General features: G+C 37.4%; 1 protein-coding gene across 12 annotated transcripts in view; it reads left to right on the top strand.

The window, feature by feature from the left end:
- Positions 1 to 9,466, top strand: part of KDM4C (lysine demethylase 4C) — a 204,782-nt gene extending 195,316 nt beyond the window's left edge. For all 12 annotated transcript variants that reach the window (XM_087957743.1, XM_087957736.1, XM_087957742.1 and 9 more), the window contains exons 21-23: positions 3,503 to 3,622; positions 7,096 to 7,188; positions 8,385 to 9,466. In XM_087957743.1, the coding sequence (XP_087813869.1) occupies positions 3,503 to 3,622; positions 7,096 to 7,188; positions 8,385 to 8,561 (390 nt within the window). In that variant the 3' untranslated portion in view covers positions 8,562 to 9,466. The remainder of the gene's footprint in view (positions 1 to 3,502; positions 3,623 to 7,095; positions 7,189 to 8,384) is intronic.
- Positions 9,467 to 21,905: the final 12,439 nt, after the last annotated feature.

Here is a 21,905-nt window from a genome sequence, read left to right as displayed (position 1 = left end):
TTTTTCTGGGATAGTCCAAGAACAGAAACCCACAGTTAGGAAGTTTACTTTTTTTTAATCTCTCCCTCTCCTCCACCCTCCGTCTCTCTTTCTGCATGCATATGTATAAAAAGTTTACTATTTCAGTTTATAAAATTGTGATTTTGACACATTATTTGAATAAATTGGCATTTTCATGAATCCTAGGAGAATTTTTCTAAAAACCTGTGTGGTTTTTCTTTTGTCTGGTCTCAAAAATATCCAATATCCTTATGTTAAACAATGCAATTCTGTATTATTCAGATAAATTCATTTAGCAGGTTGTAATAGTCTTAGTAGTAACAAAAGATGTATTACCACATGACTTAGTTGTACTAATACAAAGAAATCAGCTACAGAAGCAAATTCATTTTAGGTATATGTATGGTTTGTCTGGTCAATCTTTTCCAAAATGGATATTTTCTTATCTGAAGAAAAAAACATCTAACCAAAAACGTAGGGATACTTTTTCCTTTCTTAAAAAAAATCAACATTAATACACAAAACCTGTAACAGAATTATTCTGACCCTAATGAAACCATCTCCATTAAATAGAATAGCCCAGAGATCCTTCAGTGAGATGAGAATGGCAGTGATTAAACTTCATTTTTCAAGATTTTAAACTCTCCATCAGCCACAAAAAAAGGAAAATATGTGACAGCAAAAGTATATGACAAAATAATTTTTTGTAAAGGCTACTTTCCATTTTTGAAATACATGTACATTTCATGAAACTTCAAAATTACTATCTTTGGTTGTCTTTCTATTAGAATTGTGGACCTGTTGTGATCATATATTTGAACAAAATGCCAGTATAATAACAAGACAGCTTGAGACATTGTTTAAACACAATAATGTTCTCAGCTCCATGGAATTCTTTCAGAGCTAAACACATATATTGGTTGGTTTTGAAAAATGTGTGAGTATGCAATTTGCAAAATTTAGCTAAGAGAGCAATTGGTATACTGTGAGAAATAAATAGCTATGAATACATTTTAGACACACATAGCAATTTAGAGATCTTGATGAATTGCTCTACTAAGAGCAGTAGAGATAATCAGGAATAAAATGAAGAACCAAACATACTTCTATCCATCAGAACCACGTAAGACAGAAATGGACACCCCATGATTAATGCTGCATCCCCCTCCCCAGCAGTTCATTTGTGCTACCCTAGATTAACTCAGAATCTAACAGCATGATAGTCAGATTGTGACTATGCAATATTTGGGACAAATTGGTAAAATAAGGATGGGAATGGGGATAATATGCCTATAGTAGATACAAAACTATTGCATTCCCCCAAATCATTTTAAAAGATCTTGGCTTCCTCTTTTTTCGTGCCATTAAGATCTCCGTGAAAAAATTCCTGCGGCCACTATTAGATCAAGAAGCAAAGTTACAGTATCCAACCCATCAGGAAGTTGCTCACAAGTTATAGGCGGATCCACTAATGGAAGAAAGAGTGTGAGAGGGAGAGACTGCCTAGGTCAACGAGGAAAAGCAAAGCAAAGTTCATTATAGCATTGGAGTGAAGAAGTTCTTCTGAAATCATTAGGATTCAGACAGTAGGAGGGAACATCCGAGGAGATCTGCAGCTGTGGGTTCATAATGCATTGCTAAATTAAGCAGTGTGTCTGCAATCCACACTTCATTTAGTGGGAAGTTTTCTCATTAGAGCTGAAAAAACTACTCTAGAGCAATGGGATTTTAAACTGAAGGATTGTGTGGTTTCTCATTCTTTTTGAGGGAAACTGTGGTAAACCTTTCCCCCCTCATCTTACCTTAGTTATATCTAGTGCAGAAGAAATTATATAACTTTGAACACTATGGTTGATTTGTTATCTGGAATATATACCACACACATTCACACATAAATACAGATTATATTTACACAGACAAACAAAAACATTTTCATAATAAGTGTCCCCCATAGAGATGAAGGTAGAAGACAAGCACGATTTAATCAACAGATCTATCTTCATAAATTTCAGACGCAGATTTTAAATGTTTCAAAAATATTTCAAATCCCTTTTGACAGCATGTTCAAGATAATGTAAAGTTAGATTTAATGTCAGTATTCTCTCCCCCCCACCCCCCCACCCCCCATTGCATTGGCATGGCAAATTAAGCAGTGCCATGAATGTCTTAATCTGGTGTCTGGAGACTTTGAGGATCTGGATGGGGAATAACATGCTTCAGCTGAACTTTGGCAAGACTGAGTGGCTTTAGATTTGATTCCAGGTCTCTGCCATCTTTGGTGCTGAATACGATTGGCCTGAACTAGCATACCCATTGCACAATCTGCTAGTACTAGACGCACAAGTCCTGAGCTGGTGACATTTGTGGCCAGGTGCACTTCATTTTGTATACCAATTGCCAACTGGACTCACAGGCTCTGCTTAGTATCACTTACGTCTTAGTCGCCTTCAGATTGGAATTTACAACACACTCTTCATGGACCTGCCCTTAAGACTATCCAGAAGTTTCAGCTGGTACAGAATGCAGAGCATGGGCAGTTATTTGCTCTCCTAGAATGCCACATGTTATACCTCTATAGTACAAATCACATTGGTTGCCTATTTGGTTCTGGGTTGAATTCAAAATGATGGCTTTAATCTTCTTGGCGTGGGCATATGAGCAGTGGGCAAGCATGTACACACACGCTCAATTTGCATGAGGGGCAGGCGCATGTGTACACTGTATGTGCAAATGGAGCTGTGTACTTGTCAGCTGCTCACACGGAACCATCCACTTTCCCCTCCCCTCGCTAGTTCTTAAAGCTGGAAAGGTTGAGAAACTCTGGCCTACACTGTATAAGGGACTGCCCCTCCTCAGGTTCACCAGCCTGCCTCATTAGTTCTGGCAGCAAAGATGTGCTGTGAGTAGCATCAATTAGGGACTTACATTTGTGAAGTCCCAGGAGATGTGCCTTTTCTGTTGTGGAGCTCACCTTATGGAACCTTCTCCTCCCTTCCCCCCACCCAAGATTAAATTAGCTCTATCCCTTTTGTCATTCTGAAGTCTTTCAAGCCCAGGTTATATTATCAGGCCTAGTGCTCCAGAGAACTGGAGACATGTTTAGGTGGGTCTATTGCCGAGGTAGTTATTTTTATCCTCTCTGTCTAGAATTTGCATATTTATAATATTTATCTTTTATTGTGGGTTTTATATTTTTATATGTGTTGTTTTTATATTTTATGTTTTATATGATTGTTGTATGCAGCCCCCTCCCTTGTGCTGTATGGTACATGACAAGTCTTTCTATGACAATATCTATGCCTTTGATTGCATTTTCAGACATAATCACCAATATCTGTGTGCTCTTTTGACTTTTCATATATGCTGTTTGGGCAGACTTTTTTTTAAGAGAAGAGTATAAATTACCATGATAAAAACAAGAATCTCTCCTCATTTTCTGTGTTTTTCAAAAGTTATCTTTTAAGTTATTGATTGAACATGGTTTTGTTTTGTTTTCAAATAGAGCAGAGACTGCCTGAAGCTTGGCCCACCTGCAGAGGGAGAGGTTGTTCAAGTGAAATGGCCAGATGGAAAACTTTATGGTGCAAAATATCTTGGAACCAATGTAGCATATATGTACAATGTAAGTTTCACTTTTTGTTCCAAGATACTCATTATATAGTTAGGATTATGTTGATAGTTGTTTACAGTGGTAGGAAAGATAGTTTTCATGCAGAAAATTTTCATCAATAAGTCATAGCAATTTATTCTAATTTATAATATTCAGATATTCTGCCCAAAATTCTAAAGCAGATTCAGAGGAATTTTGTCTAAGTCCTATCCATTTCTGTTAAATGTTCATCACTTTGTCCATATGTCAGTGTTGGAATTCAGCTATAAAACCAACACACAATGTAAACATACACTGTTACTAGTATAATTATATTTTTATATTTATGTAATAACAATCTTAATAGTTGTTGTTTACTAATAATTTCTAATAACTCTGAAATAACTTCAGAAAATCTCAGGCCCATTTAATAATTTTCTGCGGAATCAGAGGGAATATAATGAATTACATTGTGGCTTACTGGAGACCCAGTTTGGTTAACCTATAAGGCTAGAAAGTTGAAGATTCTTATAGCTGGGTGGCCTTGGGCCGGTCACTTTCACTCAGACCTGGAAAGAAGGAAATGGCAAAACAATTCTGATTTATTTATTTTAAATAGAAAAGTGCATTGGTTAGTCAAGATAGTTGCCAGGAGTCTGGTGTATACACATACAAAAACTAGCTTACTAGAGGATAGCTATTATAATATATTGAGCTTCAGCTAAGAAGAACCAGGTTAATCTTCCTTGACTACCAAGCTTATTTTATGTCAGTCACTTTTTCTGAACTGGCTGTATTTCATCAGGTTGATGTATGGATGGAAGATCTCCAGGGGTGGGATGCTATCGGTTCTGCCCGGCTCTATAGAACCGGTAGCTCTGAAGAGCAGCAGACACCGAACCAGTTTTGTGTTTGCTGCTGTTTGGCCCAGCTGCCCACCCGGGCTCTTACCTGTCCTTTATTTCCTGCTTTTTCAACCTCAGCTGCTTTGCATGGCACAGCTGAGGTTGAAAAAGCAAGGAAAAAGTGGCTTTTCAAACACTGCACACAACATAATCACCGAACCGGTAGTAACACTGGTTGAATCCCACCCCTGAAGACCCCTATGTGTACTGTGTCGCATATAAGATGGGACAAAATGAAACAACAATAAAAAATAAGTTGGCTTATAACATTACATCGAGGTTAGGAGCAGTCAATATAATTTGAATCATATATGCTTTAGCTAAATTTGAATAGGATTTACATTTTCCTGTAGAAGTTTTTTATGTCTGAATTTTTTAATAAAATTTAATTAATTTAATAAGATCTTTGAACATTTTTTAAAAAATGAATTTGGCTAGTAATACAAAATAATTGTAGATGTACAGATTCCCATGTCTGTCCATTAAAAAGTGGTACCAAATAATTTAGAACTTTTGGAAGGTACAACTAATGCAGCAGCAACAGCAGCAAAGTAATTTAACATTCCCTGCACCTAGCTACATTCCCTTTTTCATTTTCTGCTAAAGAGGTTCATACTGGATTAGATCTAAACCTAAGCATGATAAAGCTTTTCATCTTCTCAACAGACTATTTTAAAGATGTTCCATCAGATTCTGTTAACTGGCATTTCCTTTAGTGTCACTCATACCTTCTTCCTTTTGACATAAGTCTTCCACAACCTTGAAAACAGAAAGATTAATGCTTATCACTTGGAAAATTGGAGGAAAATGCACCAAGCTATTTTAATATGCTGCATAACTGTTTGTGTGCTTTGGCATTTGTGATGGAAAACTTCCATGTGCGAAGTACAGCCAGCTAAGATACCTTTTCTTATGCAGTCAATTGCTTGCTCCTCTGCTCAGGATTTAAAGATGTTGTGCTAAGAAAATTCTCTACTACCAGTCATGGCTTCTATATTTAGGTTAAATGTCTTTTTGGAATAGAGATACAAGCCCTTGGGTCAGATGTTATGTGGTGAAGACAAGCTCTCTTTTTACATGTTTTCTGCTCATTCTACTAGGGAGGTCTAACAGATTAGATCTCCCTGTGTGTTTTGTTCTTAGTCCACTGATTGATCAACTTTGTATATTATTCTTGCTGTAAATCTGAATAGACATGCCAACTTGGACATATTCATTCATTCTGGCTAGAAATAAACCATACTCAATGCACTTGGAAAGTGTCCCAGAATTACATTCTTTCTTAGAAGCACAAGAGATTCTTACTGTAGGCTTGAGAGCTTTTACAAAATGGAAGAGCTGAGATTCTGACCCTTTTAATAAACTTAGAGAAAAATCCTGTAGTGACAGTCTTATCTTTGATAAAACGCTTCACCAAAACTTCCCCTTTTAATAGCTATTTGTTTCAGCGATGTTCCCAGCAAGCACATAATTCTTGCTTGGCTTTGGCAATCTAAAGACGGGAAATCCTTCCCTCCCAACTTTTAGAGATGCCTGAGTTTTTTAATTCATAAACTAAAAAAGCACAAATAAGCAGGACAAGGCTAAGCAAACTTTCCATTGAAATGTTTTATAAAGTTATTGCTCTTATGCTGTTTAGCATCTTTATCTCATTTGTTGGGGCTCAATAATTATATAGTTAGTCTAATCTACTCAAGGCTACCTTCCTTACTCTTTACATCTTCCTACTGATGATACTGAACCTCCAAACTAGCAGATGACTTCATCCAGCAGTTTCCTGTGCATGCTAAAAGAAAGAAGAACCTGAGGCATCTCTTGACTGAGAAGCCATGGGCATTACCTTTCCTTGTCTGACAGGAACTGACCGCTGAGGAAGGAGATGAGCCACTGAATCACAGTGTTTCTTACCCACAGCTGGTCCAGAAGGATAATATGGTTGTTAGTAACAAAAGCTATTGAGAGATCAAGAGCATGAAGATGGATGTACCACCTCCATCCTGACTCTACCACAGATTACCATCCAGCATAATCAGTACTGTCTCTCTACTATTATCCTGGCCTAAAACTAAACCCCACCCAGATAATCCATTTTGATCAAGATTCTCATCAACTAGTGTCCGACCTCATTTTCAACAATTTTCTCCACAAAGGGGAGGTTGGAGGTAAGATGATAACTGTCCAGGAAGCAGTAGTCCAGTGATGGCCTCGTCAAAAGGGGACCTGCAGGAGAATTTTCCTTCCTTTTATGTCACTTTCAACTCTTGTTATTGTGGCATTTGTGTTGCCCATAAAAAGTAAAAAGATGTGTCCAGATAATGAAATAAATCGTTTAGATGGAACTTACAAAATCATTCAGCATTTTGGCACAATTTAGAAATAAATATGTTATCACTTTTTCTTAACTTCATATTGCACTTTTAAAAAAGTCTTTAATTTTAACATCTTGACCTTTCCTTTCCTTTATAGTATTTCTTTATACGATTGTTTCACTCATGGGGATTTTACTGTGTATACAAATAGCAGAAATATTTAGTTAGCTATACTGCCACATAAAAATAACAGTTAATAATTATTTGATTAATTCATTTATTTTACCATCAGGTAGAATTTGAAGATGGCTCCCAGATAGCAACAAAAAGAGAAGAACTTTACACTCTTGATGAAGAGTTACCCAAAAGAGTGAGAGCCCGTTTTGTAAGTATTTGCAAAGAAAGCATTAGAGCTATAAATCGGGACAAAATTTCACAAAGCAAACCTTTGACATACATTATAATGTTAAGAAATGTTTATTTAGTCCTTGTCTAAATCTCGGCCAATTGTAGAGATCAATATTAACTTCAGTTTGTAAATATATCTTCCCTATCACATTGAGGCAAGCAGGAAGAAAATAATTGAAGAAAAATGAGACAGTGGAAATTACATTGCTTGTTTATACTATAAAATTATGTGCCTCAAGATTTCTGAGGTCTTGTACAAGTATATAGTTTAGCTTCCTTTGACTCTGAAAGCATTTAATAGTTAGCATCTTACTGTTATTTACTGTACTTACAAATATATATAAGCAAACAATAGTAAAGGGAAGTTGGCACTTCTGTATGAGAAACAAACTTGCCATACAATACTTCTCGTTAAAGCTAACCCCAATTTATCTAATTGCAGCTAAACTCTCAGCTATAAACCATCTTTTCTTACTTACACCTGTTGTAAAACAATAGTTCTCCAGATTTCTGGTTCTCCTCCAATACATTGGACTTGGGTATAGGGTAGGGATACTAGCTTGATTGCTTTCTCAACAATGCATTTTACCAACAACATACTTGTTGCCAGGATGTTTCTATATCAATTTATACATTTGGCATGAGAATATGCATAGAAATGTATTTGCTATAAAGTAGAAAGTACATGAATATGCAGGTTTTACAATTACTTTTCTATAACATGGTGTGCGTACACTGATCAAATATGTAGATTGCTTTTGAACAAAAAAATAAATACATTAGTCAGAAAGAAAGAAAGGGAGGGGGAGAGAAAGAAGGGGAGGGAGGTGTGTATTGTGTATATGTGTGAGTGTAAAAGGAATCCAATAATTGTTCACTAGAAGACCTGTTAGTACTTCAGATTCCATATTTGTTCTAGATAAAAAAACACCTTCTGGATATAAACATCTGCAATGTATAACCTTGGCTGTGCCATATGATTATTGTCTCTGTAGAATATATCTAATATTGGGATGAAGATAGACTGTGGCCATTAAATGTGAAAAGTTTTACCCTTTAAGAGGTATACAGGATTTATATTAAATAGATTTGTTTTATACCAAGGCAGAAAAAAAATTCTCTGTCAGGAGGGGCTTTCTAAAGGTGAAATATATTCTTAATCTCTGTTTTTAGTCTACAGCTTCTGATATGAGGTTTGAAGATACGTTCTATGGTGCCGATATTATCCAAGGACAAAAGAAAAGGCAGCGGGTATTGAGCTCCAGATTTAAGAATGAGTATGTGGATGACCCCGGCTACCGCAGTTTCCTGAAAGCCTCATTCCAAAAGAAGTGCCAGAAAGGACTATAAAAAAAAAAAAAAAAGAGGAAAGGTTTCAAGTTCACTTTCTCTTGGGGTATGAAGAGCATGAATGTACTCCCTGCTGGGCAAAGAAAAACAAATGTAAAATGTTTGAAGATGTGTTCTCTTATTCATTCAGGTGTCTACCTAGTGGTTAAATGCATTAAATAAATGTATATCAAGAAGTTTTCTCCAAAAGTATTTGGAACCCTTTGAAATGTCTTGATCTAGGGCTCCAATGTGGACTTACTTTATTAAATATTTGAAATAATTTGCGTTAATCAACCTCAGTTTTGGAAAAAGAGCCCTACTGACTACCAGGATTAAAAGCGACAGTCAGTGTGTGCTTTGCCTGGATTCTCTGATACTTAAAAATTACCTATCTAGAAAGGAATATCCACCCCCAAATAATTTGTACAGGTTCCACCAATTTTAGCTTTCTACAGCATTCGCTAAAACAAATGCAAATATAACGAGCATTACAATCTGTAAGTACTGTGCTGTCATCACTTTGCACAGGGCTTTCCACACTATTTATGCCTTTACTACTTACAGTACTACTAGTAGTACTCTTCGGCTAGGTTTCAGTTAACATGGGATTTGGGAGGGGGTGTTAATAAAAGACAGGTGTTTTTAATGAAGGATATCTTTAGGAACGGAATGGACATGTATATTTAAAGGGGGATATTTTTGGCATCTATTTTTAAACTTTTTTTCAAGATGTTCTTGGGGAAAGAGCAATTTGTACAATAAATGCCTCATTGTGTTTATAAAATTACAGTTTACATATCTTTGCTTAGCAGGCCAGTTTTGAATTAATGTAATATAAAAAAAATAATTTTGTCTTCCCTTTATAAATAATAGTCTGCAAATGTAATAGTGTTTGAAATAAATAAATAATGTCTCTTTGCTTATTAGAGTTGCAATATGTTTTATATAACTTCTAGAGAGCAATCAAAACATTGTTGGTCTTCACATCTTTCCAAATAACTTATATAATTACTAGACAGCGAAAGGTTACCATTACAAATTTAACTCCCAGTATGGAGTAAACAATCAGAAGAGACAGAAATAATTTTATCAGCAAAATTCAAACTACAAGATTCCAGGAGTTGACCATCCCAAATGCCTCTGCCAGGATACCATTATGCTAATGTCACAGTAGTAGAAAAGTATAGTTTCTTTATCATCATGAAATAAGTTTTAAAATTGTTTTAATCAGTTTTTCAGTCCTAATCTTTCCATACATGTCCTGTAACCATCTTCTTATACGTAGACCAAAGAAACCATATTCTTCCTATTTAGAGAGTTAATTTAGCAATTACTGAGTTAACTATATGAATCACTTTCACATTATTCAGATTAACCAATTCAAATAGATTATCAAATATAGTAAATTGAAAATTCTGTGAGATGCTGTAGATATGAGACAGTTCTCACGAGGTGTTTCACCATAGATATTTCAGTGTGACACAACTGGAAGGCCTCTGTTCAGAGCTTTTGGAACTGATCATAACCTTTTCTGGAGATAAGAATGAGTTGCAGGAGAGGACAGAATTCACTTGAAAGTAACCAAATTCTCTGTGAACCTCAATAATGCAGAGTTTCTGGATCAAGCTATACATACGTATGTACGTAGGCACGCACGCATGCAGTATATATATATAAATTATTATAAAATATATAAATTAAATTATATATAAATATATAATATATAAATATATAAACTCGGAGCCAAACCAAAACCTGGAATGTCACATCACAGCCACCCGCTCAGGATATCACATCACAGAACTCAGGAGGTTATACCACAAAACCTCAGGATGTTGCAACACAGCCAACGACCCAGGAGATTACAGCACAAGATTCAGGATGTCACAACAATAGAACTCAGAAGGTCATCACACAGCCCATGACCCAGGTCATTACGACCCAGGAGATTACAGCACAAGACACAGGATGTCAAAACAATAGAACTCAGAAGGTCATCACAGCCCATTACCCAGGTTGTTACAACACAGGAGGCTGATAGACAGACAGCCAATACCTCAGCCACACATGTTCTTACGAAAAAGCCAGCCAATCTGCAAACATCAACTCAATCAATCAATCAAGAAATGACAACACAACCAACCTCCCCACCAGTATATATAGGGAGACGGCAGCTCTGATCATGCTTTGCTTGCACAAGCACGAAGCCGAAAGCACCAGCCTGAAGATGGCGAGTGGGACCTCGTTGAAACGTTGCCAAGATGCTCTCAATCTTACAAGGGAAAAGACTCATGGAAACGGAAACAAACAACTACCATTCCTAGATGTACTAATCTACAAAAAAACCAGATGGCACACTAGGACCCACCATATAGCAGAAGAAAACATACACCAACTGCTACCTCAATGCCCAATCCCACCACCACCCAGCACAGATAAACTCCGTGGCCAAAACACTAATTGCTAGAACCAAACGCCTGGCAGACAAGACTGAACTATGCACCCTGACTAAAGTACTGACAGCCAACGGCTTCCACAAAAGCAAAATCACAGGCCTGATCCACAAAAACACACTTGAGACATAATGGAGACCTAGAAGATGAATAGAACTATGGAACAGCTGTCCTGCCCTACATAAGAGGTACTACAGACAAAATCAGTAAGATACTTCACAGGCATCACACCAAGACTGCCTTCAAACAGACAGAAAAATAACAGCCATCCTAAGAAACCCCAAAGATAAAATTGACCTGGAAAACCAAGGCATATATGAAGTCCCCTGTGCATCATGCCCTGCCACATACATTGGACAGACCAATAAGAGAATAAATACCCGCCTGGATGAACACAAAAATGCAGTAAAAAAGCTGGAACACACTTCCTCACTAGTCCAACACATGAAAGCCACAGGTCATAGCATAGACTTCAATGGCACCAAAACCCTAGCCACTATAGAAAACCCCAGCTACAGAACTATCGGAGAAGCCATAGAGATTGAAAAAGACCTGAAAGCATGAATAGAAAAGATGACTCCACCAGACTGTCAATTATCTGGAAGCCTGCACTCTCAAACAAAAAAATCTCCACACTACAAGCCAAGCAAACACCTGGGCACAAACAGACCCCCCACAATACCTCCAGCTCAAACACACCCCAACCAGACACCCAGATGAAACCTAGCTTCCTAATAAATGATAGCCGTCCGTTTACCCGAAGCCAAGCCACACTAAAAGCCTCCAATACAGGAAACGCAATGTTGCCAGCCAATCAAGACAAAAAAAACCCTACAAAACAGACAGAAGATATTAGAAACACCAATCAAGCAGAACAAAGCAAACTCCAAGATCAATAAACACAGACCAAGACTCCCAACCAATCAGGATGAAGAAAAAACCATTCTGGCACAGCAGTAGGCTAGCACCAAATTTAAAACAGAAACGGCTGTGAAAGCCTGACTCACAGATGAACACAATACACAAGCCTGATGATGGCAGATGAGATTCTGCCAAAACGTCGCTACAACTTTAAAAGCACAACTAAAATGACATGGGAAAATACCCAAACAAAGCTGAATACCATACATATAAATACCCGCGAAAACATAAGAAAACATATATAAATGTACATTTATTCAATCAATTAGCATTTATTACACAGATCCCCTGATCTTCTCTTTTGTCTTCTTGGGTTGTGCATCTTGCTTTTCTGACAACACCATACATACATAGTCCCCCTGGGTTGGAACTGCCACAGGATATTATTCAGAGTCCACTCCTCTGACAAAGTACTGATGATTACATTTGCATCTTGTTTTCCACAATGTGCTCAGGCAGCACTCATGATTCTCCCTTCCATGTTATACTCCAACCAAATTGAATAGATTAAATTAAAGGATAATGGTAGACCCCACCCCCACCTGTTGAACATTATGGCTGAGAGATGTTTAAACCTGAGTCCTCCCACTCCTTGAGCATTCAGAGTTCCAAGCCAATAAGCCATTCTTTCCTGCCACTTGTAATGAAGAAATAATTTCAGGAGAATTTCATAAGTTTTAGTATTGAAGTTTCATAAGTTTTAGTATTGTTTTAGTATTTCATTTAGTTTTAGTATTTAATACATGATACAAACACATCAGAGCGAACTAAACCTCCTTGAGCTAATTTCTTACATGTCATTCTGTTTCTTTTTCATTGCATTTGAACTTAGTAAAGTTGAGTTGCATGAATAGCTGGAGGAAGTCCATATCTATAACAAGTATTTCTCCAGCAATACATCTGTTTAAGAGTTAATTGGTTACAGGGATCCATATCAATATGAGATTGGCAGATGAAGAGTACAGAAAACATCACATTAATCTATCTTGGTTTAGCTTGCTCTCTCCCTCTTCCCAGTTTAATACAATGCCAAACCTGAGATGGCTAGGAAAGTGGATAACAACAAAAGATAGGTATTTCTTATTTTTGAATGCAGCTCTGTGGGACCACCTCTTTGCATCTCTTCCTGAAAAGATACATATACAAAAGTGAAATTCTGAACAACCCTTTTCAGCCCCTTCTGTTATCTGTTGGTGAAAGATGTCACTGTGATATGATTAGGAGAGCTATTTTCTGTAATGTATTGTAAAGCTCTTTTCTTTGGCCAACAAAGAAAATGTCTGTTTATAATTCTGTGTGACAGCAACTAAAACAGACCTCCCTCTGCTGTTGATAAATCTGCAGCCTCTCCTTCTCTGCTTTAAAAGACATCTTACATCTCAGCTTGCTAGGAACAAAACTTCTTTAGGTAGAAGGAAATGGGGTGGTGATGATGTAAAACTAGAAAAAGTTGGGAGAGATTATGTTTCATTGTTCATATGACTTTGCTACAAGAGTTCTGATATCCTCCTTTTCTGAAGAATGTAATTAGCTTGCCACAAAATTAACTGTTTTATGCAATAGGGATTCCATTAAAGGGGTAGAATATGAAAACACTAGTATTTGCAATTGGCTTGACTTAAATGTAGCTTGACTTTCCAACTTTCCTCTCAAATGACCAGAAAAGAAATGAGATTCACTTCCTGGGAAAGCCCTCATCCGCAGATAGCTTATATTTATTTCATATCTAGGAATCACAGGATCACTGGATCAAATCTTTGAACTCTGTAGAAAGCGCAACAGTTTGCAACATAAAGTTGAAAATTAAAAGAGGTAGTTGTAAATTGTAAGAAAACAAGCACCAAGACGGTTCACTTATCCATCTTCACCTCATGATATCCATGTTTCCTCATTGTGAGAGAGAAATGCCTGTAAGAGGCATGAAGTTGTGGGCAGCAGGAAACTCTGCAAAATTGGTCCCCAATTTTCCATGCTGAGCTTGAAAGCAAATTGAAACCTTTGCTTGATCAGAAGCTCTGCATTATTGAGGTTCACTGAGAATTTGGTTACCTTCAAATAAATTCTGTCCTCTCCTGCAACTCATCTCATTTCCAGAAAAAGAAGGTTATGATCAGTTCTAAAAACTTTGAACAGAGGCCCTCCAGTTGTGTCACATCTCTTGAGAACTGTCTCATAGCTACAGCATCTCAGATGGGAAACTTGGCAAGATCTGACAAACTGGTTAAAGTAGGCTTGGGAGTGATGGGAAAGAAAAGATGGTTAAAAAGGTTCTCGCCTTTTTAAGGAGGGAGTGAGGTAGAGGAGGGGGGCTAAGTGAGTTGAAATTGTCTGAAGGATTTAGGAAGAACAGAACAAGGAAAATATCTAAAAGAAGAAGAAAAAAGTGATATCTTTCATAGCTTTTCTCTTGTAAATATTAAGTAATGCTAATTAAAATGATAGATATGCCTAAGTCTATCCTAGAGAAAATGGCAAACATTTTTCACTTATCAGAGAGTGAAATTAACTTTTGGGATAAATGAGATATTGTTTTCGGCGTCACACTTTGAATGGCATTTTATATTCTGTAAGTCGCCTTGAGTCGCCATGTGCGAATAGGCGGCAATATAAATTCCCTAAATAAATAAATAAATAAATTTCAAATCCTGAATCACAGAAAGCTTGCTCTATAAAGTGGCTCTCCAGATTGTAGTAAACTATGATTTGGGGCCTTGGCTAGCTTGTTCACTTTCCTCTTCCTTTTCAATTTCTTCATCACTTTCTTTTATAGCTTTCCCAAAGGCCTGCTTATGATATATTTGTAAAAAGATACTCATAACTCTATTCCATTCCTAGTGAAATCTACCTTTTATGCCTCTGTTATTAGGGACTCAAAGTAGTTATAAAATTCTCCTTGCTCTGTTGCCGATGTCATACACAATTATTATACAACTTGCTCTAGCTAGAAGGTAAGAAGTAGATTCAATAAAAGCACCAAATCACTCTAGAAATAACATACTCATTTACCCTAAGCAAGTTGTTATTGCTTGTACCGTGTGTCATTTAGGTTGTTTTTTTAATATAGTAGCTGCTGGAAGCCAGAAGGTTTCAATCGTTCCATGGACAGTGAGCACACACTTCGTTGGCGTTCTCTGCTGATGCTATAAGAAAGGCAGAAATAGCCACGCCTCTGTTACTAGTCAAAAAGAGAGTAGAAAGAGAGTAGAAAGAAAAAACAGGCATTCCCAGCAATGCCTGGGAAAATATCCAGCCACTGCCATAACAGGTGGAAGCTTGCTTGCTTCCTCCCTCCCTCTCTCCGTCCCTCCCTCCGTCCCTCCCTTCCTTTTTTTCTTTGTCGAGTTCCCAACACCACATTCCATGATCAGATTTATCTACTATATATGTATTTAACACATTTAAATAGCTGCCCAAGTCATACATAGCTGACTCAGGTAGCTAACAAAATTTAAAATATTGTCTGCTGAAAGGATGACATCAGAAACTAGCTACACAGTTGAGAAAAACATCTTCTGTTTGCATTTTAGGAATTCCTAACATTGATTTGATATTCTGAGTGTTGTAAGCCATTATTTCTGGAGGGCTACTTTGGGCGGTGAAGCAGTTGAGAGTAGAAATTGAGTTTTTTGCTTCCAGTGCAAAAAATATCCTATAATAACACAGTAAAAGGAAAGACAACTCCAAGAATGAGAAAAAATGACTATAGTCCATATCTATGGCAGCAGGTACCTATCCTAGGTTTCTATCTTTCAATCTCTAAGGACGCTGAGGAATAACAAGATGTTTTTTTTTTTCCTATCTCAGAACAATTCGACAAACAGTTTAGCAGCTCTTTCAATTAGATCTCAGAAAGATTTCAAAAGCAGCCTATTGATCACATGCATTCATTCATAATGTCCATTGCTTTTCCCCCCCTGATCCTCTCAGGTAATAAGAAAAACCTCTAGCTATGTCAGTTTACAATTTATATAGGTAAAACTAAAGTAACAGGAAGTAAAATAACATGTACATATATATATTTTAATGTCTTTTTCACAGCGGGCATCAGAATAGCAACTCAATTTCTGTGTTTAAAAATATATCTAAGTTATTAGATGTGTAAAAAAATTCCATAACTGGTCTAATACTTTATTATTTAGTTCAGAGATTACCAAAAGAAACTTGGGTATTTGGGATTGTCAGATCTCTTCATTAGGTAGGACACAAAGAAAGGCGAGAGAAGAGGAAAGAGATGGAAAAGTCTCATCTCATATGAAAATCGTGATGACTCATAAGGACCTCGTAAAAATATTTCCTTTCAGCTTCGGCGCAAAGCCAATCAAGAAAAATAGTTTTCCTTTTTTTTCCAAGTATGAAAATCATTGCCATACAGTTAGGTAAATCAAATATTTTGGAGGAGATGTTCCCATGAACACGACTAGGTAAACATTTGAGGACATGCCAGGCACAATTATTCATATCCTAGGGGGCTCCTTTTATTGATTGAAAAAAAAATTACTTTGACTTTAAAATGATTCTGGCCAATTCTGTACACCAATAGGGGCCTAAAATGAAGTGGGCCATTTTGCAAAGTTCAGAAGACATCGTCTTTAATGTGAAGACTCATACCTAGAGCAAAATTGTGAAATACATAAAAATGTTCTGTTTGTAGCCTTATTTATCAGTGATGGGTTGTTCATTTATGAAATTGTTACCGATGTTGTGATTATCAAATGAAATATAGTTGACCATGGTGTCTATCAGAAAGCCTAGCACGATAGTGGGGGAAAGCTTTATAGATTACTTAAATGAAAACACAAAAATGTCATTGCTTGTGGGATGCTATTAAAGGATTGAAAATCAGCATCTGAAGTTTTTCATAGCAATATTATGAAAGCCATAGAAAATCTGCCATGAGAAAGAAATGTTATCTATCCAAGTTTAGGTTAGCAAAAGAATCAGATTTAAATTGAGATATGAGCACTTTGTTAAAGGAAGTTGACATGATGTATTAAAAAAAAAACAATATGTTATTAGGGAAAGAGCTAATCATGTCCTTTATTTGTTATTAGTTGAACGTTAGCAATAGTTCAAAAAAGTGAGAAACAAAATCACCAAAGAAAAATAAATGGGACTTTTCTTTAGTATCTTGTACATATTTTTCACTGCTTTTTTGGAATTCTTAAGGAAGTTCAGCCCATATTCCAATCCCGACTGTACGTGCCCAGAGAAATAATGTTCAGTTCATATAGCCAAAGCAGCCCTATGCACAAACAGAGACATTAGCATGTTGTTGACAAACTCCCAAATCTGCATAAGTATAAAAGCTGTGTTGGGCAAAAATAAAACCCACTAAATTGAGTGTCTTTTTCCCCCAAATAGTCAAATAAAGACTATGCTAATTGTATTTTTGAGGTTTTCGGATATTTGCTGGTTTATTGGAATACCAATTACCCTAAAAGCAGCTTGCTTAGTATGGAATAATGGTAAGGAATAATGACTATTGGCAGAAAACTCCTAAACGAGAAGGGAGAGCAGATGGGGAATTAAATGATGGACAACCTGAACAGAAATTTCCTATGCTGCAACATCTCCCTGCAGAATGATCCTGCTGGTATAAACTGAATGGAGATCAGACTCATTTTTTATAGCCACGGCATCTCCAGTAGAAGAATGCTGTGAAAAAATCTTAAAAACACAAAGGCGATTCATTTCTCTGCACCTTGTAGAGGATTTTAGTTTCACGTCAAGCCTGCCAAAGTTTCTTTTTCCTTCCCTCCCTTAACAAATCCCTCTTCTGTCACTAGAAAGGAGGAGAGTGAGTAGGTGTGATGAATTACTCCATTTTAGAAATAAAATGAAAACCTTTTGACTGCATTTTTCAATTAAATCCATGAGCTGTATGGGAATGGAGGTGCACTTGAGCTTTCATTGCATCTTCTCCAGTTCAATTAAGGGCCCTCCTTGGGACCCTCCAATGCACTTGAGACAAGGTTTGGTTTCATCAAATCGAACCATTTGCCACTGAATTCGTGGACAGCCACCTCACCATTATTTATTCCTTGATAGAATATAAATCCACTGTTGGATTAAAAACACTTCAACACAACAAAATAAAACAATTGACCTTAACGTGCCAATTTGAATGCAATCTACAACAAGGTTGCTGATTTGAGGGAGAAGTTTTCCCCATTCCAAATAACATTGTGATGTGTGCGTGTGTGTGTGTGTGTGTGTGTGTGTATGTATTATTAAGTTTCAAAGAGAACATGAAAACTGACACGAACGAATACAGAACAGCTAAGAGAGAGAGAGAGAAAAAAGTGCAGAAAGGATAAATAGAAAGAAAACATTTGATTTCTTTTGCAGCAAATACAAGTACGATTACAAACTTTTGTCATTCTATGATTACAATTAAAAAGCTCTCACTTTCCCCCCATTAAATCCATTTTCCATTTTTCCCGCTAAGCCCATGTTAGCGAACCTATGCCACAGGTGCCAGAAGTGGCACATAGAGCCATTTCCCCTGGCACGCGAGAGGTCACCCAGAAGAGCCTCACTGCGCATGTGCATGTACGCTGCCGACAGTTGATTGTCGGGTATATGGCACACATGCGTAGGGGGCAGAAGGGTGTGCATGTGGGAGATGTGCACGCATGCGCAGGGTGTGCCACGCATGAGGGGATGTGCTGCACACGGAATCGCACGTGCATGCGCAGACGCGTGGCACATGAGGGAATCATGCATGCATGTGCAGACATGCGGCGTGCGAGGGGGTGTTGCACACACATGCGCAGGGGACGTGGAGGCCCCCAGCATGCATTGTCTTCTGGGTGCTGGCGCAATTATCGGCACGGGAACCGAAAAAGGTTAGCCACCACTGCCCTAAGCATTACAACCACAAGTCATAAGTGCATGTTTTCTGTTTCCTGCAAAAGGCCAAAAGGGATTTCCAGCCAGGTATATGATGTCTGTATATGTAAATTGGCATGTGCATACAGTAATCTGTATGTGCTTAAATGTAGCCCATGCCATGACCCAATGCTAGACCTAACTCTCAGGATCAGAACAGCTGCTCCCATTTAACTACTTTGTCCTTCAGAACAAACATACCTATAATTTTCTTACAAAGTACTCTTAGTAATTCTGGCTCCATTATTACTTACAATAGAATAGAATAGAATAGAATAGAATAGAATAGAATAGAATAGAATAGAATAGAATAGAATACTTTTATTGGCCAAGTGTGATTGGACACATTTGTCTTGGTGCATATGCTCTCAGTGTACATAAAAGAAAAGATACATTCATCATGAGTCAAGAATCATAAGGTACAACACAAAATAAGAGTCATAGAGTATAATCAACAATCAAATCATACGAGGAAACAGTCAATATAAATCGTAAGGATACAAGCGACAAAGTTACAGTCCTACAATCACAAGTGGGAGGGGATGGGTGATAAGGACTGATGAGAAGATTAACAGTAATAGTAGTGCAGACTTTGTAATAGATGAACAGTGTTGAGGGAATTATTTATTTAGCAGAGTGATGGCTTTCGGGGAAAAACTGTTCTTGTGTCTAGTTGTTCTGGTGTGCAGTGCTCTATAGTTTTGAGGGAAGGAGTTGAAACAGTTTATGTCTGGGATGTGAAGGGTCTGTAAATATTTTCACAGCCCTCTTTTTGACTCATGCAGTATACAGGTCCTCAATTGAAAGCAGATGGGTAGTAATTGTTTCTTCTGCAGTCCTAATTATCCTCTGAAGTCTGTGTCTGTCTTGTTGGGTTGCAGAACCGAACCAGACAGTTACAGAGGTGCAGATGATAGACTCAATAATTCCTCTGTAGAACTGGATCAGCAGCTCCTTGGGCAGTTTGAGCTTTCTGAGTTGGCGCAGAAAGAACATTCTTTGTTATGCTTTTTTGATGACGTTTTTGATGTTATGTTAGGTGTCCATTTTAGGTCACCTTCTATGTAGCTACTCCCCAAATGCTTCTATTTTAAGAGTTTGGGCCTGTTGCCAATTGGGAATTGAGGGCACATGATGTCTCTATTCTTCAGAAAAATCACCATGGAGTTACAAAAAGCTTGTTTCTATAAATTCCCCTTTAAAGCCAGAGGCTATGGCCATTTCCCACCCTTGGGAAGGTAATGCTACAATTGCACTGTGAACTGTACAGAGAATTTTTTTTCTTTAGACTGATCTTCTGCCCTGCTTCTTTTGGAGGACTCTAGACTTCAGGGTGAAAACAACAACAACAACACTTTCCACTTTCTTAGCAGCATGCATCATTAAAGACCTCTCTACTTACTCGCCTCTTTTCTGAACTAAAAACCTCACGTTTTCACATTTCCTTATAGGAAAATTGTTCTCTTTTCATTTCTTCCTTCTTTTGGGTATTTTCTTCCATCTTAAAGGATCATTTGGCAACCCCAGTTTTTTCTGGTCTTTAGCCATCTTGTGCAAGTTAGACCTAAAAGGCTAAATTATAACAACATTTGTTCATGTCATCCTAAATAACGTTGTCTTTAAGAGACCAAATATGGACTTTTAATTCAGCAATAATGGAACACATTAATACAAAAATGGACCCGGCTGGAATAGGCCAAGAGCGATCTTAGATTTTTTCCCCACAGTGTCCCACCAGTGTCCAACAATAATGACATGTTTCCAACAAGCAAGAGATAAGAACATGTACTTTCCTTTAAGATTCCTTGCCTCCAGGCTGACACTAGTCTTCCGGGCTGATAATTTAGGATGCATTTGTCCTCCATGAATTTATCTCATGCCATTTTAAAAACCATCCGAGTTACTAACCATCACTATATCATTTACTAACGAATGCCAAGAGTTAATTGTATTGGCATAGGGAGAACTACTTTCCTTTTGTCTACTTCTTTGTTTCCAGACAACTTTATTGGATGACCTAGGCTTTTCAGACAGGAAGAAAAACTAACCCTGCTGATTAAAAAAAAAAAAAGGTTTTTAAAATCCTGATTTTATTATTTTTATAAAGAACTTAAGACAGTAAAGATTTCTAACAGTCCTTCCTCCTCTGATTTTCTCCACAGCAACAACCTAGGGTGAAAGAGTGACTGACCCAAAGCCATCCAGAAAGCCATCATAGCTGGCTGAGGAATTCTGGGAGTTGAAGTCCAAAGTCTTAAAGTTGCCAAGTTTGGAGACCTCTGCACTAGACCAAATTGATTCCCGCACCATGCCATTTTGAGCAATTCAATCACTTCCATCCTCTTAGTCATGTTTTTCTGACCTAAAATTCTCTAAAATGCTGGATTCTTTTGTGAGGAAAGTGTACAAATCCCCATATCAATTAAATTGCCCAATTCTGCACATTTTCCAGATCTATTCTAACCTTTTTCAAAGGAGGTGATTAGAACTCCACTCAATATTCTAGATGCAGATGTGCCATAGGTTTGTTGAAGGACATTACAATGTCGGCCTTACCTAATGATAGAATCTGCCTTTTTCCCAGGTGCTGTTCATTGAGTCAACATCTTCATTAATCTAGCCTTAATGTCCCTAAGGTCGTCTTCCTATTTAGTTTAAGGCAGCTCGATCTCCTTAAATATGTATGTGATGTTAGGATGTTTGTTTTAGGATGCATCCCCATATGCTTACTTAAACTGAACTGCATAAGACATTTGGTTCACCATTCACCAGTTTAAAGAACTCCTTCTGTAGTTCTTCACAATCGCTTTTGGCAAACATAAGAAAGTCCTGCTGGATTTAACCAGCAGGCCCAATTAGTCTAGTGTTTTGTTCCCACAGTGGCCAATTAGATGCTTGTAGGACTTAAATGCAGTAGCACTATCTCCCTTGGGTTGGTATTGAGGCCCAGTTTCATGACATCATAGCGTCCCCATACTACCATGATTCCCTCCCTCCCTTCCTACCTTACTAAAAACTTGCATAAAGTTATCTAGATTAGCTTTGGTTTGAAGCAAGCAATTTGGTCTCTGGAAGCAATGTGTTTCACTTTGCCAAA

This window comes from Notechis scutatus, chromosome 2 (assembly GCF_049901735.1).
Source record: "Notechis scutatus isolate UNSWTSFEM ecotype Mainland chromosome 2, rNotScu1.2, whole genome shotgun sequence".
In the NCBI taxonomy this organism is placed as follows: domain Eukaryota; kingdom Metazoa; phylum Chordata; class Lepidosauria; order Squamata; family Elapidae; genus Notechis; species Notechis scutatus.
The sequence above is the reverse complement of the archived record's forward strand: the minus strand, read 5'-3'. Positions and strand labels throughout refer to the sequence as shown.